The sequence below is a fragment of the Neopelma chrysocephalum genome, unplaced genomic scaffold, assembly GCF_003984885.1.
Source record: "Neopelma chrysocephalum unplaced genomic scaffold, ASM398488v2 Primary Assembly neopelma1_102, whole genome shotgun sequence".
Lineage (NCBI taxonomy): Eukaryota > Metazoa > Chordata > Aves > Passeriformes > Pipridae > Neopelma > Neopelma chrysocephalum.
Genome location: NW_020897765.1, coordinates 2,869,808 through 2,896,393, shown reverse-complemented (window position 1 = coordinate 2,896,393; position 26,586 = coordinate 2,869,808). Strand labels below are relative to the sequence as shown.

At 36.6% G+C, this 26,586-nt stretch overlaps 1 protein-coding gene across 1 annotated transcript in view; it reads left to right on the top strand.

Annotated features, from left to right (window-relative positions):
* The window catches only part of PLXDC2 (plexin domain containing 2), a 257,231-nt gene that overhangs the window by 188,407 nt on the left and 42,238 nt on the right, over positions 1-26,586 (top strand). Inside the window, exons 7-9 of the mRNA XM_027695655.1 lie at positions 7,808-7,907; positions 17,171-17,266; positions 18,185-18,266. Of these exons, the coding sequence (XP_027551456.1) occupies positions 7,808-7,907; positions 17,171-17,266; positions 18,185-18,266 (278 nt within the window). The remainder of the gene's footprint in view (positions 1-7,807; positions 7,908-17,170; positions 17,267-18,184; positions 18,267-26,586) is intronic.

Sequence of the window (26,586 nt, the reverse complement as noted above, 5' to 3'; positions counted from 1 at the left end):
GTTTTATTGTAAAAATGTTGTTCGTATGATGGACTTAACAACCATCAACATGACTTAAATGTGTTACTCCTGGATTTCAACTGGACTTTTTTGGGTGGTTGTAAGTGTTGAGTGTTTAGTAAATTCTTGGGTTTTTAAGTAAATTCCTCTTGGGTTTTTAAAAGGTAGGGTCTAATTTGCTCAATTAACTCACCCAATTTTGACCTATTTGAAAATAATCTAGAATCAATGGTTAATATTCCTGCAGCTGTCGTTTCTAGCAACTCAGATATTTCAAAGTTCATATATTTCAAATAAGAAATAACTGGTTTGTATCACTAGGTCTTTGACTTTTTCCATCTGTTTGGTGATAAAACTGCTTAGATTCAGGCCATTTGGTTTGGCTTTATAGCACCAATATGTTGTATTGGATGGGCTCTTCTGCATTCTCCAAGTGTTTCACAATTCCACTTGTTGCTTTAGGTGATTTTCTTTTCTTTCTAGAGTTCTGGAGGCTGTAGCCTAGTTGAATTTTGGTGCTTTTGCCAGGAAATGTTGGAGCAGATGATCCTTGAAGTCCCCTTTCAGCTTGGTATTCTATGATTCAATGGTTCTGTGATTCATGCAAATGAGAATCAGAAAGGAGACAAGCTCAAATCTCTAGGGGCAAAGAAGAATTAATTTCTTTTTCTTTCTTTCTTTTTATTTCTTTCTTTCTTTTTCTTTTTCTTTCTTTCTTTCTTCCTTTCTTCCTTTCTTTCTTTTTCTTTCTTTCTTTCCTTCTTTCTTTCTATCTTTTTTTCTTTCTTTCTTTTTTGTTAGTTTGTTTTGGTTTGGTTTTTGGTTTAGTTTTGGCATGCAAACTGTGACTTTCTCTTCAAGATATAAGTCTCTGTTATACTCCTTGTGGTAAAAGAAATGTGATCAATGATACAACTGATTGTCCGGCCTTGGAGAAATCTGTTTTCTTTTCTCTCTCTGATGTATTGTAGCCATGCACCTTTAATGTAGCAGAAATAATAACACTCCTATCCCCTTTACTAGAAAGCTAGAGAGGATCTGGGTTAGTCTACTAGCAGCAGTCATATCTTCACCTCGCAGTCATATCTTTGCACCTTGCAAACAGAATGCAGTCATATCTTTGCACCTTGCTGCAGAATGCTCTTACTGGATCTGTTTTGTAGAAGCAAGAAACTTCTGGTATGCCCACGTACCTGGCTATCCTTTTCTTATAAAAGACATGCTGATGCAAGGTCTGCTTAGGTTCTTTTCCTGAATGTTAGGTACAGGCTAGAGTCTTCATCTATGAAAATGCAGTTTATTTGCATTTTGAATCCAGCTTCATGTAAGCTTTACTCTGCATAGTACTATAGAGCTTATGCTTGATCAAAGAATCGTGCACTAAAGCTTCATTTATCTCCTGTTATTGAAACCTTTTCAAAGAAATGCAAAAACTTTTAAAGACTGCTGAAAATTTGCTGCCTTCAAGACCCAGAGAGATGGGGAGGGACAGTACTTCCATTTGTAATTTTAAGATAATTTTGTCAAGAACTATATATGCATTCAGACATTAAAATGGTGACATTTTCAGGAGTCTACTATTCTTGGTTATTAGATACTCTGCCCTCTCTGTTACTGTCCAGCCCTGTGCAAAATGAATTTAATATCAATGATACTAGTTGCTGCTCTAAACAGAAAGTACCTTGCATTCATTTTGCGTAAAGGTAATTGATGATGCAGAGTGTCAGGCAGTGGAAAACTGTATTCATTTAGGAAGAAGGAAGAAATGGGCCACCTCCTTTATAACAAGTGGTTCCCTAGAATTGCATGCAAGTGTGTAATTTAATCTGTGGATAAACAATTTCCGTGCTACAACAGCACAGGCTGCTTGCTCTCATTACAATGCTGGAAGTTTCCTCCAAAACCACAGTGCTTTTGTGGGGAGGAGCTATGAATGTCCTTTTTGTTAATCTTGAGACAGAAAACTGGAATTTACAAATTGAATAATGTGCTTTTTTCATACTGCTGAATTTTTTAACTCATCCTCTGTCATGAGTTATTCTTGTCCTGAATGGAATTATTAAACATCACTTTAGAGCTATTGCATATAGCTAAGAAAAGAGACTTTTTAAAATTATAATAGTAACATACTTATGATCTGTAAATCTTTTGACAAAAGATTTTTGTAAAATTTTAGAAAGTTAAAATTAGTGTATTCCATTAGGAATTGCTTGAGGAATAGATTCGGAGGCTGAGACTTCCAGAAGACTGCTTTCTTTATTTACAGCTTTTGCTCCATTACGACCTCAGCTTTTCTCCTAAATGAGGAAAATTAAATAAAATTGCCAATCACTGATCAGACACAAGTTGTCTGAAAAGAACAAACAAGATACTTACAAATTTAAACTTGATTCTTGTCTTGATACATCTGGCTAGGAACTTATTTACTTTCCAGTGCCGAATCCATTGCTTTCTGAGGAAGTCCTTCCTTCTGGAACCATTTCTCTTGCTGGTGAGTCATGTTGTCAGGTGCCCCATGAAGTCCAGTAAGATTACTTGTGTAAGTGCTCACTAGCACAACTAAAAGTTGCTCAAGAAGATTTCTACTGTCTTTTTGGTGCCATATTATTTTAGCATCACAGTGCGTCAGAAATGACAGTGATGTATGGCAAATCTGCGAGGTCTTCAAGGCATTGTCATTGAAATCTCCAAGCTGAAGCACCATGCAAGAAATGCAGCAGACAGGTTGCCAGTAACTTTATAAAGCATCCCATAGGGGCTCTATACAAGTGACACATTTATCTTGAGGAATCTACCTTTTAAATAACTGTGTTTATACATTTAAAGAGGTACAAGTAGGGACTTATATGTCAAAAGCACTTCAGGTAAATTTTACCTTCTACTTCTTATTTATTCAAACCATTTGAGATTCCCTTTTTCACATCCTTGCTGCTCCCAAATAAGGTTTGCTACCTCATAAACCTGTTGACCACCAAGACAGGATCTCGGCTGAGGTTTGCTGAGTATGAAAGCTGTTCTGCCCAATTTTCTGCACTCTGTTGTCTGCCTAGTAGGAAGCAACCTGAAGTTCACAATTTTTATCCAAAATCTAGACAGAGTTTGAAAAAATAAACATTTAGAAAAGGAGCTGAATCACCAGGATAGAGAAATATGGAGACATCAGAATATCTTTTAGAAATGTTAATTGTTAGGAGAAGGAGCTGTATAGTCAAGTTTTCAAAATGTGAAAACAATTTGAAATATAGCAAGGTCCTATAGCAAGCAAAACATTTATTTATTTAGCAATTTACTTTGTTTACAGTGCTTGTACCTTCAATTTTAAATATCACTTTGCTTATGCCAACTGCTAGAATTCTGGCAAAGGGTCAATATGTCAGGAAACAGCTAGCAAGAAAGTTTTACTGATGCACCTCTACTACATATGAAATACATTACAGTGCAAACTAGCTGAAAGAACAAAGTAATAAAGAAGAATTTCTGTGAAAGCACATTTTTTAGGAATTAGTAGTGAATACCCATTTCTTATGTTCTAAATTTCACTAAAGTTCAATTCTCAAGAGTTTTGCTTCTAATTGAACAAAATAACTGTTCTATATAGTCTTTTCCCATTGATGCTTAGAGCTAATGTTCCTTAGTGTAACATTTTGTTTCTTTTTCTATCCATGATTAATACAGAAAAAAATAGGCAAAGGTACCACGGACCTTGTTAATTGTTTAGGGTATTTTTCTTAATTTCAGTAGCCTGAAGGCTTTCTTTGTTCATTTAAATAGTAATGACTCTATTTATGTGGTCATCCGGAAACCATTATTAAAGTTGAAATGCTTGTTCAAATTCCCAGTATGTGAAGTTTGAAAAAAATTGTAAAAGAAACTTGTAGTATAATTTCTTTCTCTTGTGAAAGGGAGATAGAATTGAATGAAACTGGTAAAGTGCTAGCACTTAAATAAAATTTATGCCCCTGCTATGCATGGTGAATATACACTGTTTTCAGAAACAAGACTACAAACTTTGTTATTGTTGCCTGAAAACTAACAGAAATTTAAAAAAGAAAAAAAAAAAAGAAAAAACATCTTCTTGATGGATGTTCTGCCTACGTTATACATGCCTGGCATTTCAGTAGGTTTCATGTAGTTTAGCCTGTAGAATAATTAACAGCTATTTAGGAAACTGTCAGTGAAAACCCTATATAGGCACTATTATTTTGTTCCTCATTATTATTTTGCAACATACTCTGTCTTTTGTCTTTTACTCAGTTTTGAAGTGAGGCAGTAATTGCACCCTGCTTACCATCTCCTTCAGAATAAGGTTAGAGGCCATGATTTTCTTCCTTTTTGAAGGATGAGATTCTGGCATGACCTCAAAGTTGAAAAGAATTACTGGTCCCAGTGATAGATAGAATTCAGAATGAGTTCAAAATACCTTTCTCCCCATTGTCGAAGTATATTATCCAAAATGTGGACATTAATGGCCTCAGTGCTAGTGTGCGTTTATTCATAAACTGGTGACTTGTACAACACAAAAATTCATATTTTCTGTGGTAGAGCTAGCATACACTTTGGAATTATTCTCGCTAAAATGTATTCTCTGAAGTTAATGCCATAAAATCACTGCCACCCATTAGCAATCACTTGCACATTCTTAACTTACTGTTCAGCTATTTCACGTCGGCCTGTTATGACATATCTTGCCATTCAGGTGAAGAATTCAAAACAGCAGCTATCTGCTTGCAACCAATGTTTTGCTCTAATTTTCAATAAATTATTTTAATATTTACTACAAGTCTTCTGTCAAAAGGGCATATTTCCTAATAGGCCAGTGTGTGGCAAAAGCCCATTTTATCTTGACATCTCATGTAAAAGATTTCACCTGTAATATGGCACTCAGTAAACTCATTACAAATTTCTTTTTCCCACGTTAAAAAATAGATATATGTTTTTGTAAATACAGGTTTAATGACACTGTAGTTTTTCAGGAGAATAGGAGTGTTCCTGAGTCATGGTTTCCCTTCTGGTTTGACTGCATTTCTGTCTGTATGACTGTTTGACACAGGCTGCCCTTCATTTTGAAGAGCTGGCTATACAAATTGGATTTTTTTTTTTTAAGCTTACACAAGCACTTGCTTCTAAACCCTATTTCTAAAACATATATCTAAACTTCTTTTCTTAGACTGGACCCTACTATAACTTCCTTATTTGTTTTAGAAAATTAATCCACAAGTTCCTTACTCTCACTAGAATGCCCAGCAGAAGAGTGTGGACATCTGCAGGGATGTTGGCAAAATCTACTGAGTTATTTCTGCTACGAATTTTTCTAGCTTCTCCTGAAACAAGTTGTAATGAAACTAAATTTATTTTAAAAAACCCAAACCAAAACAAACTCACTTGTGGCATTAGTACTGCAAGAACCTATTACTCCTTCCTAGGGGGGTGAAAAAAAAAGAGAAAAATTAGTTTGCTGTTTTCATAATTTTTGAGGGAAGTTGTTCAATAATTCAAAAATTCATAACAAGCATGTGAAAAGGCACTAGACTTAAAATAAAGGAGTCTTATTCAAGGAGACCTGAGTGCAACTTCTTCTGATTTACACATACACACACAAATTAGTATGATTCTTTTCATGCATCAGACACAACTTGTGCCTTGAGCTGCCAATTTTGCCGGTATATTTTGTCACACCTACTCATAATGCTGATTCCAACTGCATTCTCTGTCCTTTCTTCATCTGTTGTTCCCTCCCTAACTTGGAAAAGAAATAGTCATTGCATCCTTCTAAACAGTGCTTTATCTAACTTAATTTTGAATAATTTCTCTAGAGTATCCTTAAAATCCTTTAAGACAGTTTCTTTGACAGCTAATGTAAGCTTTTCTTAGTATTCTGCGACTATGAATAATTCCCTTATTTTGTTTATACTTACGTGCTGGAGGAAATTTGTAGACTTATTTCTGATCTTAGTGAGTCTTTTATTTTGAAGAATTTGAAAATATGATTTTCAGCCTTCTTCTGTCATATTCTCCAATAGCTGCATCAGAGCTAAGCTGATATAAGCCACATTTAAATTGATGTATTACTAGTTCTTCCAAGCCACTTCTGTTTTTCATGTTGATTTAAGAACATGTCTCATGACTTTTTTTTATACCACAGCAGATCATGTGTGCAAGAACTCCTAAAAAACAGTTGCTAAATTAAGTAAAAGAAATTAAAATCTATTACAATGTTAAATTCAACAGAACCTACTTTTTGTGTTAGTATTCTTAAATTCAGCTTTTACTAAACAGTTATCGGTGTAATCAGGAAAAAGCATAGCTAACTCGTATTTTCAGAACAAGGAGAACAACTGCTGATGTTTAATTCAAGTACCAGAAGTCATGACATTAATTGACGTGTAGACAGAACTGAATCCTCATTCACTGGAAAAAAGTAACCAGACTTTTAGTTTGGCACTTTTCCGCTATGTGAAAAGTACTGGCCAACAGTATAATTTTGATAGTTTTAGAGGTAAAGCCAGAGGAGGCTATTAGATTAGCTAAACTAACACGTTGGTTCTTATTTTCTTACACTTAATCCAATTTCATCTGTCTTCAGTTTAGTAATTTCTGGTTAAATGAAGACCAGCTTTGAAAAATCAGACATCCAACTGTGATCTGAAAGCAGCAATGGGTAGAGAATCATAATCGTTCTTGGTTGTTTATCCCAGTGGTTAATAACATTCAGTTATAAAAGCGTGTAGCTTATTCTACTCTGAAGGTACCTGCCTGAAGTTTCCCACTTTTGATTATATCCTTCTGTCCTAGAATAAAAAGAAGACCCTGAGTAATTTCTCCCTGTGGTACTTGTTTATGATAATCTAGCCAGCTTTCCATTATCCCTTTGAGAAGCCAAACAGATAGACCTCTTTAACCCTCCCATTAATGTCATTTGAGAACTGAAGACTGCAACATATTTTTATGACACTTTTAATCTTCCTTCTCTTAATTTTTTAGCATCTTTTTAAGAATTATATCCTCTCAAAATCTGTGTAATGTATCATTAATGATCTAATGGTCAGGTACAAGTAAAATGACCACCCCACTCCCAGGCTATATTTCACTGTTTGTGTAACCAAATATCGTATCAATTAAGTTTTCTTTCTGTGATATCCCTTCTGACTGGAGTTGTTCATCCAATACAATACTGAGGTTCCTTCCAGAACTTCTTCTTTCTAGACCACAGTCCCCAATCCTCTCTCTACCTTGTGCTCTTTTTTGTCTGAATTACATCTTTGCAATTTTTGCAATGTCTAACATTGCTAATTGATCCAGGCATTTCATTAATTTTACTCTGCTAGTGCCATCTGGAGAACTGCTAGGCATTAAATTTATGTCTCCTTCTCAGTCTTTGATAGAACTTTTGAATACTAGGTCTGGTATCTGGAGAAGCAAGATATGCTGGTTTTGTGTTCGATAGTAGACAAGAGGTATTGCCTTCTTCTCCCTGAGTGTTACTAGCACATCATCCTACTTTTTCTTCAACTGAGGGAAATAAGTTGCTCACAATTACTACCCTTTTCTGCTTTGTCATTAACAATTGTTTTACCTGTGTTAACGTGAATACTGTTACATAAGAAGCAAAGGAAACTACATTACAATTCAAATTAAAAACAGTAATTTCTATCTTCAATAAATTCTTGGTCATATTATGCTATGTTGTATAAAATATTTATTTAGGACTTGCAGTTCCACTAAATTTTCATTTTGTCAGTGCTGTTATTTTTAGCCAGAGCATTTTTAGTTCAATATTTCATGTGTATCTTCCTGTTTTGTCTTCCAGATTCCTGTCGCTGTAACACAGATAAGTTCAACCAACCACCCAGTGAAAGTGGGACTTTCAGATGCGTTTGTGGTTGTGCACAGGATCCAGCAAATTCCCAGTATGTAGAATTGTAGTGGTGCTAATGGTTTGGAGGCTTAGAAATTACTATAAGCTAATTTTATCAAGGATGATTAGCTGCACAACAAATCACTTAGCTAATTTCAGCTTGTTAATTCAAGTGTAATTTTATTTGTTTGATAATTCCCAATATGGCTTTTTCTGTCATTGTTTCTTTTGAACTGATAAATTAAGTAAATAAAACTAAATGGCCAGTCAAATAATGTCAAATTAAACTGTCAACCAGCACAATTTGGTATTCCATAAGATACTTTATTTGGAATATATCTCCTTATTCATAGTGAAGAAGAATCATCCTGTTCAAAAAAACCATCTGTATCTAAAAATATCCAGGCTGGAAGTTCTTGATACTTTATACACATTTTAGTGAGAGGAAAGAAGAGGAGATGTAGTTATTAGATAACATCTTGGGCTCACATAGTCGTGGCAACAGTATTGCAGGTGACATTTGGTTTTCCTTGTCTTTCATTATACTTGACAGAAAATGAATAGCAGGAAATCAAGTGTGATTTCTTCAATGCTTTGTTTTAACACAGTGTATACAGAATCCTTTGAGTTTGTTTAGCCATTAGAGAATATGTTCATTTTTCAAGTCTCCTGGTTTTATTTACATATTTGGAAAAAAATTACTAAGTTCAGTTTTTCGTGATCCCCTAATAGCAGGGTGTAGATGGAAACAGCTGTGCTTGAACTAGCCTCCCAGGAGGCACCCTGTGGTGCAGACAAAGCTCACAGAGACTGACCTGGTCCAGCCCATCTTTAAGACAGACTGCAGATGGGGCTGACATTGAAGTTATAAGTGCCATTGCCTCTCAGCTCATCCTATATCTTCGTCACATAAACATGTAAAGAGTCTTTAACATGAGGGAGATTAAATCCTATTGTCTGATCATGGGGAATATGGAAAATTTCAGTACCATCTGTTACTTGTTATGAGCTCAGAGTAGTGTAAATGAGGTTGGCATGCTCAGATTTCACTTAAGAGATCAGAAATCTATAATCGTGATGTGCCTATGGTTGGATGGATTGGTTTTGAGTGTTTAAGAACAAATAAATCTAGGCAATCAAATTCAGCAATGTGAGTGATGTTTGCAAGGGAATGATCTGAATATTTCTGAATCTTCAGCTTGTAGGAGCTCCAAAAATGGATTCAGGTGTAAACTAGGTTGATTGACTTATGCAAATGGTTTATAACAACAGTCACAGAGAAATTCTATGTAAGAGATGCAAGCAGCATGCAGGTCTTTTGACATCAGGCCTCCGTAACCAAACACCACTAAAAAACCTTTTTTAGATTTACGTATTTTGTATGGAAAACATATGGTATATGTGAGTCTTTATTCCAGTTTGAATGTTTCTTTCCATAGCAATATTTTAGACACGCACTTTGTTTCACTGGCACTAAATAATGTTGGTTTTCATGAATGCAGAATTACTTACTAGTCTTCTGGTGTTAGCATTTTTGTAATTTTTTTTCTCACATTACACTTTCTGCCAAGTGAAATGAGAATATAGTGTGGGTAAGGAGTATAAAACATGCCACTGCTATAACTGTTTTGATAGCATTACTCATGTTACTGTTTGCAATGCAATGCTTTTCCCTCTAACTACCTCCAGCTTGCACTTCTGTGGATGGTGGTAATTCATGATTACTTTTGCTAGTTTGCACTTTACACAAGAGCTAATATTAATCATGGGAACCCTCCTTTTACAGTAGATTTTCCTGAAAGTCAATTGTGCTTTCCACGAAACAGGTTAATATTGATATGTACAGGCAATATAATAACACCTTGACAGAACTGGTAAATAATGTTGGTCCATAGAAAGCCAGTATCAGATGCCCTTAAAATATGCACGTTCTTGAATTCTTGTTTTTCAGAGGTGTCAAATCAACTATGGCTAGTCAATTACTGAAAAAGTGATATGATGGAATTGTTATTTTGCTTTATTTGTTAGCTCCTTAAGGCAATGGAAATATATAAATTGCTGTCTGTCCCAAAAGAAGGCAAAGTATAGCTAGTTGCTCTAGGTTATCACTTTACAAAGATTTTGCCATCAAAAGAATCCAGTCTCCCTTTATGTTCATGGCTAGTTATTAAAAAAAAGCCAAAACAAACCGCCATCACATCCCCCAAACTCTGCTGTTTCATGTTTGACCTTTGTCATTTGTTTATTTGTTATTTTTGTATATATTGTGCATTTGAAAAGGAAAGAGACAGTAAGTGCAACATAAGCCAATTTGAACAAAAATATCCTCTCAATTTTCAAAGATGCTGAATGTCTTTGGTGCAGTCTGTATGCTCAGCATACTAAAATTTCAGTATAACAGTCCTAGTTTTATTGAAGTACTTTCAGAAAATTTAGCACTATTTATCAGACTTTTTTTCAGATGTACTGTCCAAAACATTGGTAATAACTTTTTTAATACTTCTGAATGGTGGGTTCAAAAGCCAGACAAACCTATTTCATTCTGAGGAGAGGCAACCTTGCTTTTTGATCAGCCATTTCATTTCAAAAGTGCATTTTAATGAGTGCTGAAAAGTATCCTCTTGAAGAGCCAAGAGCAAAAAGGAAGGATTTTCTGAACTTTTTTAAATTGAGGACCTTGAGCATTTTATACCTGGTTTTGTTAATATAGTCCTACATGTAAAGACTTTGCAGCAATACCCCTTTCATCTGCCCCTAAAAGAATACAGGCAGCCACACTTTTGTACTTTATCTTTTAAGAGTTAGAGCATAGAGACGGGAGATTTTTGGCAGGTGACTTTCTCCCTCTTTTCTATTTGATACTTTTCCTTGATCTGCTACTACTTCTTGCATATAGACAATGTCTTTACTTTCAAACCTGTATGTGGTACTACTATATTGTTGCAGATTGGCCATTATTTTATCTTTTAGATCTAGATCTGGATCTAGATTTGCCTGTATATATTCTAGAGGTGTTTTGGAATGAATGGTAATGTGTGAAGGGAAGTAATTTCTGTTTGACGGCAAGGTCAACCTGAAAAGCCCTAAATTCTGAAATTTAAATGACAGCAAAAATGGCAAAGTAAGTATATTGATTAATTTCAGAGAAAAGTTTCTTATTTTTCCAGATAATTCAGTTGAAATCAGCCAGGCTCTGGACCTCTACTTCTGATTTGTAAGATAAGTTAGAGGGACCACCTTGATTTCTTCTTCAGACAGGTTGAACACTTGTACACTAACTATTTTTCCTTTTGTAACAAAGACACCAAGAATATTTCTTGGATGTTTTCCAGTTAGACAACACATGATTGATGATGAAAAAGCTGGGAGATAGCTTTATGTGTTCCTCCAGCAAGTCTTCTCTCTATTTTTCAACATCTTCACTGCTTCGGGAGCCTTGTCCCTTTCCCATTGCAACCACCTTCTCTTCCCTTTTATTTCTTGTTTATTTCTCAGCCATCCTTGCCATTCTGTTCTTGGTCCTTCTTTCATTTCCCTGTGGTGTTCTTTACTCTCCCTTCTGCAGACTCCCAAGATCTCTCTCTAATTTCATGACCATCTTTCTCCCACTCCATTTTTCTTTTTCTTCAGGGTTACTACATTTCTGTCCTTTGTTTCAGTGCTCTCTCCCCTATTGTCTTTTAATTAGCTTTTAGTTGGGCAAGAAGAAGAAATAAAAAAGCATTTGGTGCAACCCACTTTTGTATTATTTCGAAATAAAAAAGCCCACCAGTGAGCCTTTCCAGATTGTGCTTTGTTTTCCACAAAAGCATGAAACACACTGGTAAAAGGAGAGAGTGCGAGATTCAGAGGATCTGCACAGTCTTGCACTTAGAGATAATGGCTAGTAGGTTTTTCTCCACAATGAGCCATACTTCTCTGTGATCTTGGCCTATACTGTATTAGATACAGCTTTTTTAGGAAATCCATACCTTGGCAACTCAACATTTAATCACACTGAAATTATTTGACAACACTGTGTACAGAAACAGAATTGTAGCTATGTGTTAGTAATATTCCAGTTTCGGTGCAATTAGTGTCACTCAATGTGTAGTGTACCTCAAGCATACAATTAAGTGACAACTCTGCATGTTATCACTATTTGCTGAAGATGTCTCTCCAGCTTGTTTACAGCAGTGAAGCCTCTGAAAGAACCTTGGCATTACCTTCGTGCAGGGTAAAAGATGACTAGCTGTTTATGTTTTGATGTCTATTGTATAAACTTGCAGCACCACTTGGGAAATCGCAGTCTAATTTGCTGCTGCCTTACCGGCAAAGTTGTCATTTATCCCTGTGTGAAGTGGGCCTCATAGTTATTGGTCTAAATTCACAGTGTTTATTCATCCTTTCCACTAGAGTAACTAACCCCACAGAGCACCAGCCCCTCCAGCCCTGTGTGTTTGTCTGCTGGTACAAAAGGGCTGCTGAGTTCCTTGCACTAGATGTGCGATTCAGGGCCAGTGGAGGAAAGAGATGGGCATGCTGCTGACTGTTGGCAACATGACAGCTGATCAAAGTTTAAAATATTCTCGTAACCCACCACAGACCAGTCTCAGAGTGAGGCAGTTTGGTGCATAGTGGGTTAAGGGAATAAAGCAAAGTTTTCACACCTAGATCCTGTACTAAGAGCTACTCAGCTGGCATTAGGAATTAAGGTAAATCTGAAAGGACATGGAGAGTTTCAAAGTAAATGATTTTTGGTAGACACAGAGCATTGGGACAGTATTTTTTTCTACATTGTTCATAAAGGTGTTTTCAGAACTGACTTCACTGGTTTGCTTGTTCACAGATCATATGTCTTTGATCTGTGGCTTCCAAGTTTGAAAGGATTTTTTTTTAAGAGAATGATAAAATTAGTACAACTAGGGGATCTGAATTTTTATCTAAATTTAGATATGTGTAATAGTCAATGACCAAGAGCAGTCATGGTGGTGTTTGGATTACAGGCATGTCTGGTCCCAGTGTCAGCACCTCAAGAATTAGCTAGTTAATATTCATAGAATCATAGAATCAACGGGGTTGGAAAAGACCTCTGAGATCATCAAGTCCAATCCTTTAACTTTAGCAATACAAAGCTGTTAAAAACAAATCAGAATGTCATTCTGATTCCCCTGTCTTTTGTGGTGATGGCAATCAGACCTACTAGGCTGGCAAAATATATATTTGTCTGAAGGATTTATTCGGTCAGTGGTATTAAACTAGATTGCTGCGAAGCAAAGTATAGCACAGCAGCTGTGCCCCACCCCTCTCTGTGCCTTATATTTTTCACAAACTGCTTGCAGCTCGCTGGATATGTCTCATAAATTGCTTACTTCAAATTGGCTTCTAGATAATCAAATACACCCTCTTGCCATTTGTGTTTTCTCTATCAGCAAAACTTAAAAGTGAAAGTGCAGTTGTGCAAATACATATGGCCTTGTTTAGTAGTTTTTTCTGTATCTATGGCCAATCCCAATTCCCTAGAAATCTTTCAAGCAAAGGTTCTTATTTGTACGAACATATAATTTAAAAACTCCGAATGACTTCTCCGGTATTTTCACATTCCACTGTATTGCAGGTTTTAGCTGAGGAATGGTGTATGAGGAAAAGTGATATGTAATAGAAAAGATACTGAGAGATTATGCATCTGTCAGACATATATTTAGAATGTTTTTCTATGAGCTACTGAGCCTTCAGACATCTTAAGAAATCACTGATGCTCTCCTGGTACTGATCCATCTCCAGAGCTCTGTCCCTGTTTAGTACATTTAGTCAATTCTGACAGTTCTCTTTTGCCAAATACTTATACGGCATCATTTAGTTTAATACTACTGCGATAAAATCACATAGAAGCGTTTTGTCACACCAGAATCTTGCACATTTATAATTTACCAATCCATTGTCTAATCCCTTGAAAGGATTCTTTCAGCTGGCCTTCTGACCCACCACGTTATCTCTCTAGGTCACTGAGGAATGTTCTTACCTCAAGTAGCTGCTGTTTTCTTCAGATTTTTCTGCTGGGACTGTACCTTTGGCCTTGTGTTCAAAGATAGCACATGTACCTGTAACAGAAACAAAACAAAGAACAGTTTAAACCATGCTATAAAAATTAAACCAAATATAAAAAAAATAGAATCTGTTATTGAAAAATAGGAGTTATTCAGTTAAAAAGGTGTGTTTGAGAAACTCAGACATAGAAATGTAAAATGTTTTCTTGACTGGGAGAAAAATACATATTTTCTGACACTCAGAACTGGGACTGGTACTTCAAAAGTATAAATGCATGCAAAAAGTCCTTTTCCTTTCCTCCCTTCCCTGCCACACCTTATGTAACACCTCTTTTCAGCAAAATACCTGTATATGATGCTTAAATATTTATCTATTACTGCATCAAATAGTTTCACTAGTTCTTGTCATGTTAAGGTGTATACTGAGCTACATGGGCTCATAAGCTCTTTGTGATTCTGCACTAGTGGGGTTTTTTTTGTGAAAGAGCTAAATAGACAGCATAAGACAAAGGTTCCACCTGAGTGACAGGCAATGTGTGTCCTGGGTTGCAGCAGGAGTGTGTGAGGAGGTTGAGTGGAAAGCATCAGAGGAGAGTATTCATTTTTCTGTTTATACTGTTGAGTTTAGCTTTTTTACCCAGTTTTGTTAAGGGGATACAGGTTCAGAGTTCTAAATAGGAAAAGTGCATTTTGAGGATCTAAGCATGGTGTGTATAAGTCAAACTTTCAAAAGAATCTAGACCTGCATGTTTTTACAGCCTGACCAGGCCAATAAATTCAAATGCTTATGTTTCCAACAACCTGCCTGCAAATATATACAAAACCATTAGAAGGTGACTATGCAAATACCTCTCTGTGCTTAGGTTTCTTACAGTAGATGGATGCCTCATATGCAAACTCACCACCTGTGGTTGACACAGTCGTCTTTCTGAAGAAAAAGATCAGACTTGAGTCTGTCAGGCAGTGGGATTTAATGGGAGCAAGAGTCATGCTGAAATAGGCATGATTAGAATTATTATTTTTGATAACACACTTAATTCTCTTAAAAGTAGTGTTTTTCAAAAATTTCATGCACTGGGTGAGGTAGAAGTACCTGTGCCCTGAGTCACTGATTCTTACCGAATTTTTTGAAAGCTAGATTTCTGGTTTATTCCTTATTTATTGTAAGTCCTGTGAGGAGTCCATTAGGAAAGGTTCAGCATTAACAGGATTATAGTATACCAGTCTGTACCACCACTAATGAGAGGACCATTCCACGTTCTGCTGACCTCCCTCACCACAGTCAAAGTTGCTGGCAAAGGACCCTGGTTTCACTATTCCAGAGTTAAAAGAGCTTCTGCTCCTGGGACAGCTAGTCAAACAGAGACTGATATGAATGAAGAAGATGTGGCTTAGACTGTTTCTTCCGTATTTATAATCTGTGCAGTTGGTAACCATGATTCAGGTTTGGAACCGAAAGTTACATGTGGCTCTAGTCCAAAAAGTATCTAATATTCTTCATAAAAATAACTTGCATTTGTACTCAAATGCCCAAAATTGATGATGAGAATAGCCACTGGCCTTTAATTGGCATCTTGATGAATGAGACAAACTTTGTCAAAACCTACGAACTTGCAGACTATCCATGGATTCCCACATCTGGAACTTGTGGGGGCTCATGTGGGATGAGATGGAGTTCAATTAAAGTGTCAGCATCCACCATTTGAACTTATGTATCCACTTGCTTATTTTTTTGGACAGAAGGATAAAGATATTTGTGGAAACAAATTACATCCTTCAGCATTGGCAGGAGTTCATTTCAAAGACAGTTTTCTGATCCCTCTGATCTGGCAGGTGCTTTTATGGGACTGACCATCCTGTGAGCATAAACCTCTTGCAGCTGGCAAGAGATTTTCCTACCCCAGCATGATGAGCTTTGTCTTGAAAACTCTTTCTATCTGGTGAGTTTGAAGGACATGGCTAAGGCATTTATTGGGGTAAACTCTGGCACATGCTTATATCTGTCTTTTAGCTAGTCAGAATGACTTTGTAGGTCAAACATAAAACTAGTTCAATTATAGGATAATTTCATACTGAAAGAGAAATCTACTATCAGGAGAGGTGAAGTCATAGCAAAGCTTCAAAAAAATTGCAATAGGAAGTGCTTGGCACAGGTGCTGATTTGAGGTAAACATGAAATATTATTGTCTGGAAGCCGGACACTGCCTACCTGTGCATGAGAGCTAGTCCATGCAGGACTGACAACACAGAAGACCACCTAAGACTGAGCTTATGGCTGTCTACAAGTCATTTTTCTTCTGTTGCATGTAGACTCAGCCCAGCCATTGTCCAGAGTACCCTGTTAATCCTTTGTATGTAAGCCTTTATTCCTCTCTGGAATGATTCCATGGGGTCAGTGATTACAATTAGTTTAGCAGGCCTTCAAAAAGAACATAGATATGAAACCAGCACATCAGAAAATTGTAATTTTCTGTGTCAGACTGGAGGTATAGGCTGTATTTTTAATTTGCAAATATAGAAGATCACCAGTCTGCATTGCAACTGTGCACATAAAATCTAGAATATTCAAAATACGTTATAGGATATTGATCTGGGAAATAGCATGTGATTTTTTTCATGCTTATCTTGTGCTTGGGTCTTACAGTCGCCTGTGAGTTCAAAGCTCATAAGAGCAGTGCATTGACTATATTGAATTTCTTCTTTGAGAAACTCAGGTGCAGTCAGCTTGTGTAAAGATTATGCATAACACTGGCTGTTTAGGAAGGCTTGTCTTGTCTTCTTTAAAACAATGTTATAATGTGAAAAATATTCTGGTACATTTAGATGTGAGCCAGCTTGTAGCTAACAAATTTGATTAAGCAATGAAATCAGTTTTGTTTGCACATCTTGGCAAGAACTGACAAAGTGAGCATATAAAACATTTCTCTCAAGTCTGTAAGCTGAGAAATGTCTTAGCAAGCATCTGAAATACACCCTAAAATGTCTGACGGTATATTCTCTAGAATTTTTGCCTAAATCAATCACTAAGATGCTTGAGAGCACACTCAGCATTTTCATAATTCTTTGCCAGGAATAGGTACTTATTCTGTCAGCTTTGAGGGTTTCTCAAGTGAAAAATTCTCTATCTTTGCATGTTCTTTCATGGTGTCTAAAGTTAAAAATATATTCTTGGAGAAAATTGGTGCCCTGTGTGCCCCTAAGGAACAGTGTGCAGTCATTACGCCCACTATTTTTCACCATCTAAAGAGTGCAAAATAGTAGAATATGTTTTTTTTTTCTTTCCTGGTAGATGTCCGAAGAAGAACAATTTATGAATACCACAGGGTGGAGCTACAGATGTCAAAGATTACCAATCTCTCAGCTGTTGAAATGATACCTCTTCCAAGTAAGTAAAGCATAACAAGCAGGACCCAGATCTAGGAAGTACCTCCCTCTCCCTCCTAGCAACACAAACACAATTTTAAATATTTTGTTTTATCTGTGGATTTGGATTCATGAATAGATTCATTTATCCTCTCTCAGATTCCCATATGGATTATGCATTTATACAGTACATCCTCATTTATCTCAAGTTAGTTTATAGGTATGTTGCTCCCAGTAGATTCTGAAAGAAATTTGTGCCAAATCATTTTTTCAGAAGAACGATTATATTGCCTTTAAATTTGTTTCCTCAAGAAAAAAAAAAAGGAACAATTTTCATGGTTGCAAGGCAAACATAAATTCTTCTGTGCACTGTGCATCACATCACAAATTAATATCCCCAAACATATTTTGCAGTTCATCTCTCTCTTTTGTCCAAGGTAAAACTACATTGGTTAGAAATCTCTGAATTTAAAATGCCAACTGTACTACTGTGAAAACAATAAAAAACATCTGTTTTTCTTACTTTTTAATCCAATTATAGTTCTTGCACACTTTTCTGCTACTCTTATCTGCTTATGTCTGGATGTTAGTAACACCAAGGAATGTTGGAACCAGGGAAAAAAGAGATTTAAGGAAATTCTTAATATTGAGCAAAAAAAAAGATTAAAAAAATAACAATGAAGGTGAATGAACAGATGTGGAAGTGGTAATAAATTTATAAATGGAATACAAATGGAATCCTACAGCTAAAATGTACTTCTGTGCATGCAGTTGTGCAATGCATTGTAATAGGCTGGGTTCAGGGTCTTATTTTGGACATGGGTGAACCTGTTGAGTCCCTAAATATATATATCAGAAGATATATTCTTCTTTTGTGATTTTTATGTGAATTATTTGTGATACTAATATAATAATTTGTGTTTGTTTATCTACATCTTAGCTTGTCTCCAGTTTACCAGCTGTGGTCCCTGTGTCACTGCCCAGATTGGTTTCAATTGCAGCTGGTGCAGTAAACTCCAAAGGTAAAGAAAAGGGGTTTTTTTTGTTGGTTTTTTTTTTTGCCTTAGCTATGCAGCTGTGCTCAAAGGATATCCAAAAGCATCACCTACAGGTTATTCAGCATAAAGAGTTCTTATATTTGATTCTTTTATATATATGCATTCACATGAACACAAACCTCAGTAGCAATCGCTAGCAATATTGTCCCATTTCACTTCAGCAATCAGGCAAGAATAGTCAAAAAAGTTGTTTGGGGAGTTAAGCCCTTATTCCTATTTCTTTAGTCATACTTTAAAATCCCTATGAAGTAGAACAACAAGAAGAAATCATAACAAAATTCATATTTTCTCTCTATATCCCTGGCTTCATCAAAAATATTTTAACCACATGGAGACGCAGGGTGTTATGTAACTATGAAGACTTACTTTTCAACAGTAGGGAGAACAGCACACCCAAAGAGTCAGAGTATTTTTGGTTTTAACCTGTCATTATACTTAGAGGGGACTTTGGATCTCCTCAACCTCTCACTGCCACATTAATGAGGACAGTCAAGTCCATGGCAGGAGCGCTTTAGACTGTGAAGCAGCTGGAGCACAGCTGGCAAAATGGAAACTCTGCAGCTGTAGCTTCCCAAAAAGTTCTTCACCTGCTGACCTTCACTGACCTTAATAACAAGAATTTAACACCAGTTCTCTGAAACAAAATGCAGTATCATAATGGTTATTTATTGTTGTTGTGTTTTTCAACCCTAGTGATTAGGTTCAGAAATGTTATGTATATAATGGATGCAAAATGATATGACAAAAGGCTATTAACATTCTAAAATAGTGCAATAATTTGACACCATGTTGAAAAACTGATAAATAGCTGATGAACATGGCACAGAATTATGAAATTGGGGTCACCTTTATAATGTCTTCTTAAGCTTCAACTCCTGTAGTAAGTCACTTGAAAACTAACTCTCTTCCCCATTTATCTTGCAAAAAGCATTTTAGTGGAATTAGAGCTAAGTGAAATCATGTAACAGAAGACATCAAATCAAATATCTTCAAGAGAAAGAATACTTTTAGAAAACTGTTCCAGGCAAGTATGAGCAGTTCATGATTGCTTTAGCTGATTCCTTGCTTTCAGCATTGCTTGATTTTCCTTCCATCAACAAATGTTGTAGCACTGAGTTTTTGTTGCTGGCTTTGGTTTGAGCAAGGCCTGTTGTTTTGTGGACAGTGTTCTTATTTCTGTTTGGATAAACTCAATTATATTGTAAAGTTCTGACTCCCGTGAAGAACAGGCAAACCTTGAGATCTTTTGTGGTTTTCTGTATTTTCTAAAGAACTGAGTTTCCTGAGTTCTGGAATTACTGGAAAATTTGTTTCACTCACTGAGGCATAAATTCACTGTGGAGAACTAAGACAGTTTTATCCTTCACCTTTAGCAGGAGCAATACCAGGCATGTGGTCACACTGTGTTTCCTTCCACTTATTTCTGTGAATTTGTGGCTGCCCCCTCACAACTGGCAAGGTGTAATTTACTGCTGAAAAAATATACAGTCTGAACACATCTATTCAAATGAATTTTTAATTAAGCAAATCTTACTTTTTGTTTTGCCTCTGAAGATCATACTGTGATCAAAAGATGAAACTACTGTGAGGTAGTCATGCACTGTTTCCCAAAACCAGCTGGCTTCATGCTGCAGCATGGTTGTGTCTTTCATGAGGTGCAGCAGATAGACTGAACAGTTTTATTGCTATTAATTAGCCCATTACTGACAGTAGTGAGACTGTCACTTCATGCAGTTTGTCTTTGGACATTGTTTGACTACCAGCAAAAGCAGGAACTCGAGAGGATTCCTAAAAAAAAGGATGGATCCAGAATAGCAAACTAACCGCATATGGTTTATATGGGAATTCTATACGGGAATTTCAGTAGTTTTAAAACAGTCATACCATCCTATTTGCATCTATTAAGATGAACAATATTCAGTCAGTTTTTAGCAAATGGAGAATGGTCTGTAGAGTCAGAAAATAGTTCAGAATAGAAGGATCCTCTAAAGGTCATCTAGACTAACCTCCCACGCAAAGCAGAGCCAGCTGTGAGATCAGAGTGCTTTGTTCATCTGAGACTTGAGGCTGTGGTCCAGTCCCCAGTACTTCTTAATCTTATAAAAGATTTTACACCTTATTTTTTAACTTGTTATTTCCTCCAGAAACATGCCTTTGATGATGATGTCTGCCTCAGGCCTCATTACCTTTCTTGGCCACTTTCCTCCAACTTCTGAAATGAGCAGTTTATTTCAACTATTTCAGCTCTAGAGACAAACAGATCTAAAATACTAAGTGGTTACATATTTTATGAAAAGAGGCAACCTGCTCTCCAAAATGTGAAGACTGAACATTTATTTAGTTACACTTACAGGAGTATTGTGATGAGGACTTGTTCCTTTCTCAGCTTTGAAAATTTTCTGCTCCCTTCTAGTTCTGGATACTCTCGCCTTCTAGTCTAGTGCTTCTCTTTTTTTACCTTGCTGTTTTTCAGTGTGTCTGTTCATTTTAGGGAGATAAAAAAAATCTTATTCCATTCTCAGTGGAGATGTCTGGATCACAGGAGAATACTAAGAATCATTTGCTTCGATACCACACTGTGGTTTTGTTCCCTTCAAAAATAAATTTGCTGTGTTAAAATGTTCTTTTTGCGTCTGATTAAGAAGCATTTGCTCAACAAGAAAATCTAATATCTTGGTTAAAAATCATAAAGGATGGAAAGTTGTGAATTCCTTCACCATAGTGCTCCAGCTTTTTCTGTGTGTCACTGCTCTTCGATCACCATCCTTGGAAATCAACGGAGACTTTTATCTCCTGTTATGATATACATTGCTCTGCTGCAGTAGAATAAAATGAGCTTGAAAAAACGAGGGCACAGCATTAAATGAAGTATTAATTTAGACATTTCAGAAGTGCCTGGAGTACAAAGAAAATTAATACTTACTGTACACTTTCAAGTGGGTGCTCGTAGGGCTTTTTGAAGTAGGAGTAACTCTTCTCGGTTACAAAGCTCACTGGACACGCTGGTCCAGGAAGTGAGAACCAAAACTATCTCTCTTGGTTGTAGGCAAAGCCTAGGGTGGGGAAGCCAATTAGCCTTTGGTGCAAAAGCTTGAAGAAGGCTTTGAACTGTCAGTGGCTGGTTTTCAGAGTACCAATTATCTACAAACTGATCTAGCACTCAGATTTCTGCAGAGGGAGAATGCCTGTTTGGTAGTGTGGGGACTGAGGCAGTAATAAGGGTCAGATATGGCTGGAACACCCAGTGATATTCCTTCTGTGGTGCTGCAGTAGTGCAGAAGTGAGATCTTCCAGAGCATCTGGAGCATCCGGCCTTCTGTGTGGGTTACAAGCAAACACATACCCATCAAGAAACAAAACTCTATGCTAATTCTACAAATCTTTTTTCTCAGGGACTCATTATGCCATTTTTCCAGCAACATTATTACAAGGAACAACATTACTATCAGGAGTACCATCTTGGTTGTATTTTTTTCCTTGCATAAAATGTAATCCACATATTTAATCATTCACACAGCAAAGTACACAGTTGTTCAGAAAAAAAATTATTTAAAACCTGTAACTGCACAAGGAAAATTGACCAGCACACTGATTGCAGAATAACTGTACTCCCCCATGTGGGCAATCTGTTGGAATGAAAACAGCTTTATCCTGCAACAGTGAGTTGTTTCCTACCTGTAACTTCAGCCCAGCTGCTGTGCAAACTCTGCAACAGTTGGAGAGGCAGATTCACTTTGTATGTGATTCAGGGCAAAATCCTCCATTCCTGCACTCTCTACAAGCTTAAATCACCATTAGACTTTTCATAAGGGGTCATCAAACTATCCACTCTGAAATCCAACATGATATGTGTTATACAATTTTATCACAACTAAAGCAAAGGCACATCATTTTCTTTTGACTTCAGCAGATGAAGGATCCCACTAGGAGCTAATTTTTTTTAAAACTATGTATATTTCTTAATTGTTTTATAAGTAAAACTGTTCAAAAGAGATTAACTACAAATATGGAAGCTAAGATGGTATTTCTGCAACACCAGATCTATGTCTGTAAAATGCCAGAAGTGCTTTAGCATCTGCCCCATCAGAGTCACCTGGGGCTGAAACTTGGATCATTTAGTCTTCATTATCTCTGAATTCCTGACATGTAAAAATTGGGAGAATTCATTAATGTTAGATTTGTTTATATCATCTATTAATGCTTCTGAAAATGTTTGTATACTCTAGGCATTTGGTATAGCTTGCATTTTAGAGATGTCATTTTCTAGGAAATTTTTCGGAAGCTTTAAGGCAAACCTTGATGTTATTTTGTGGTTTCAGTTTGTAAAATTTGCTCACATATACTGAAATAGTGAGTTCCCTTGGAAATATTTGAAGTTAATTGTCCAATAAATATTTTCTAGATAGTGATGGTTTTATTTTAATGAACTTCAGGAAAGTCTCACGTTTGGGCAGTGAAATGAAGCTGATATTTCAGTGTGTTCAGAAATAAGCAAAGAGCCCATTCTTGCAATCTGTGCGGGCTGGAGACTCAGATTTTGAATGTCTCATGCTTTACTTCATTAATGCAGGATAAAAATCTCCTGCTCCTTGCAACATCAGCCAGTTTTGGTGTGGTACCATCACTGTAACACTGAAGATAGGGAGCTGGAGTACTGGAGTACTAAGGGCAAGAGCTGCCAAAAGTTTAGATGGCACTTTTGTTCAGGTGTCACCCCTGGTGCCTATACTCAAATTTTTAATCCTCAAAACTGTCTGCCTTATGCCAAGAGCACCCAAAACTCTAATAGCTAGATCCACAAGGAGGTTTTTTTGGCAGACTTACTTAGGTTTTCAAGGGAAATTATGCAGAATAGGAGAGCATCTTTTCACCAAAATCTGGACTTAAGAATCTAAGACCAAAAAGGCCTCTAAGGCTCAAACATTTTGTCTGAGGAAAGATCTTCAGCTGAGTCTAAGCAGAACTCGGCAGTGAAGTCCCATGAAGTTCCTTTACTCATTAGGGTTGACACTGCCCTTTACACAAAAGTCTCTCAGCATCAGAGAACCCCCAGAGGCATAGGAGGTAAGTGAACAGGGTCCTCTGAAAACAAGTCACCACTGAAGAATGGCCCATTCGATGTGCAGATCTGTAAGCCTGAGCACTGAAACTTCCCTGCATGGCTCCAGCTCAGATCAGTTGCACTACCCTCAGGCACTGGCTGCCTGGAGAGTCAAGGTTAACTCCTGACACTGTTGTCCAGGCAGCCCTTCTGGGGACTTTCCTGGGTCTGCAAGGGAAGTGAGATTTGGCTTTGGGAGTCCCAGTTCACAAAGAGATCTTGCTCATGTTAAGTGCTTAAATGCACTCTTGTCCTTAGAAGTCTCTTTTTCAGAGAAAAAGTCTCTGTTTTCCAGAATATGCATTGAATAATCTGGTTTGAAATCATATCAGTTTATGGTATTGAGTGTAAACCCCTGTTTGAGAGGTGCCCTGAAACAGACTGTACAAATTCCAGGACTTTCTGTGTGTAGTGATGAGCCAAGACACTCCAGGCACTCTAGGAAGAGTCATCTTGCCCATGTGTGTATGCACAGCTCCCAAAGCTTCTTATACTCTTAAAGCAATCCTGAGCTAAAAAAATATGAAAGAATCCCATTTGTGATACATTTCACTTCAGTGTTTAATTCTGTGTGCCAACAATAGCACTAGCTATATAAATGGAAAGGTTATGGCTGGGTTTTATGGAATGTGTTCTGAGCAAAGTGAAAAATCAGAAACGTGTCTGGGAATAGTAGCAATAATGTGATTTAAGTCTTGACACTTCTAAGCTTTTATTATTATGATCACTATTCCCATCTAAGCAGATAATAAAGAAACAAGTTGTTTTGCATTCCTTGCTGATTAGCTGGAAAGCAGGGAAGGAAGAATCTTTACCCACCTGCAGTTCTTAAGAAAACATGTTACAGTTGAAATATGAAGTGACAGTTTTCTGTAGAGCCCTTATGGTAATTGAGATAAAAAATGAATGCCTATTACTTGTCTTCTGAACTTCTGGGCAAGTTTGAAATGTCTTGTTTGTTTATTCTTCCTTTAGAAGGAAATTGGAAACATGTTTAGTTAGTTTTCAAATGTGAGTTTGCATCTGGAAATTTTTAATATTAGGAAGAGGAAAAGGGTTAGGTTTTTTGTTTGTTGTTCTGTATTTCCCAGCTGACAAGACCTATTTTTGTAAAAACTGTGTTGACTAAAATATTGTAGTATAAATAACAGTTTTATGTAATCTAAATATTTATCAGCTAAGCAAAGCACCTTTCATACAGAATTACAAAAAAAAGCACAAAAATCATTATCATTCTAACCACATAAACCTCCTGATTTATAAAAGAAAATAATTAAATCCTAATAAGAAACACAGGATCCTTCTCCACACATGCCTTACTGTTTGGTATCTACATTTTCCTTAGCTTTTATTTGATAACTGACACCACAATGAAGGTTGTAGATTCCACTAGAGAAGCAGGGAAAGGCAAACCACATCACTCAGCTTGGTGTCATCTGCAGACTTGCTGGGGGTGCACTCAATCCCACTGTCTATATCATTGATGAAGATATTAAACAGCACTGGTCCCAGTACAAACCCCCGAGGGACACCACCTGAAACCACTGGGACATTGATCCTTTGACCACTGCTTTCTAGATGCAAATATCTGACCAGGTCCTCACCCACTAAACCATCCACCCATCAAACCTATATCTCTCCAATTTAGAGAGAAGGATGTTGTGGGGGACTGTGTCAGAGGCCTTACAGAATTCCAGAGAGGTGACATCCATACACCTTGCCTTGTCCACTGATGTTGTCACTCTGTCATAAGACCACTAGGTTTTTTCAAAATGCTCACTTTTAAATACTTTCTCATTTTAACCATTTGAGGTTTTAATTTTCTTTGTTCCATTGCTTTAGGGCTATTTCAAACTAAAAGATGGCAGAAAGACTTGCTGATTTATACTGAAGCATTTTTTATCCAAACACTAACTGACAGTAGTGTGCTGTTATTATAAAATTGGCCACAGTATCTTTACCATTGAATTACAAACTAAAAAAAAATAGGAGGCATTTGTATGGATTAAGTAAACCACCAGAGGGAGCATATATAATCCAATCAATGTAACAGTTTCATATACAAATGACAAGGAAAATCTCATTTTAAATGCTTAAGAAGGGCTAGAGGTTTAAAATATAGTGTATTCTGTTAAATATGTTGCATTCTATCAGTGTGTCTTACTTCATGAATTTGCTGATTATACCACTGCTTCAAAAAAAGCAAAAGAAATGTGCCCTGATTTTGCCTGTCTGTATTCCACTACTGCAGTTCTTTATGCTGGAGTGGTTTTATATGGAAACACAGCTACACCTAACACCTGGGTCTTAACAGTTAGATTGTTGAATTGGGTCAAATTTACCCTGTGATAAATAAAAAGTGATGTCAGTACTCTTTTTCTAACCCGTGTATTATTTCTTTGCTGATTATGAAGCAATCATATTGCAAACCCGAGAATCAGAAATTACGGCCATTTTTCAGAGTTGCTCTGATTAAAATGCAACATATTTTTCTTCTGTTTTAAAGGTTGTGTTGAAACATACATTGATTCTTTTAATCAAGTGCAACAAATGTATTAAGAATGAATGTGTAAATTTGTCACCCCTGATACATTACTGATAGGAAAGATACAATAAATAGATCTATACCTTATTGAGCAAAAAAATTGCTCCACACCCAGCTTCTTCAAATACTTTCCAAGCTGCTTGCTCTTAATTTGACAAGCTAATTTACACTCATGGACTGCAAGAAACTGTTAGGAAATTAGCATTCAATAATTTAGAATTTTATATGCATGGCAAGCCTGATGGGAGTAAAGTAAGAAAAGAAAGTGGCACGAAAGTGTTTAATGAACAAAGCATTGATGGTATTGTTTGATGAAAAATGCCTCACAAGAACATAGTAATAGATATTCTCAAGTGTGACGGCAGTTCTGTTTAGAAGACAGTGTAAGCTTCAGTGAGCCTGAAGGTACACTTAAAAATGCATAACAGTAAAGATGTGCATGTAAACTGTACATAACAGTACATTGAAAAGTACTGTTAAGGAACATAGATAATCCTGACCTCGTAATATGTTTTTATTGAAAGTTAGTTTGCAGCCAGAGGAATTTGCTGTTCACTGAGATTCATACATGAATAAATAGCAGATTAATAGCCTTTCTACATTTTTGGTAAGTTTGGAATTTGTTAGTAGCTGGAGTC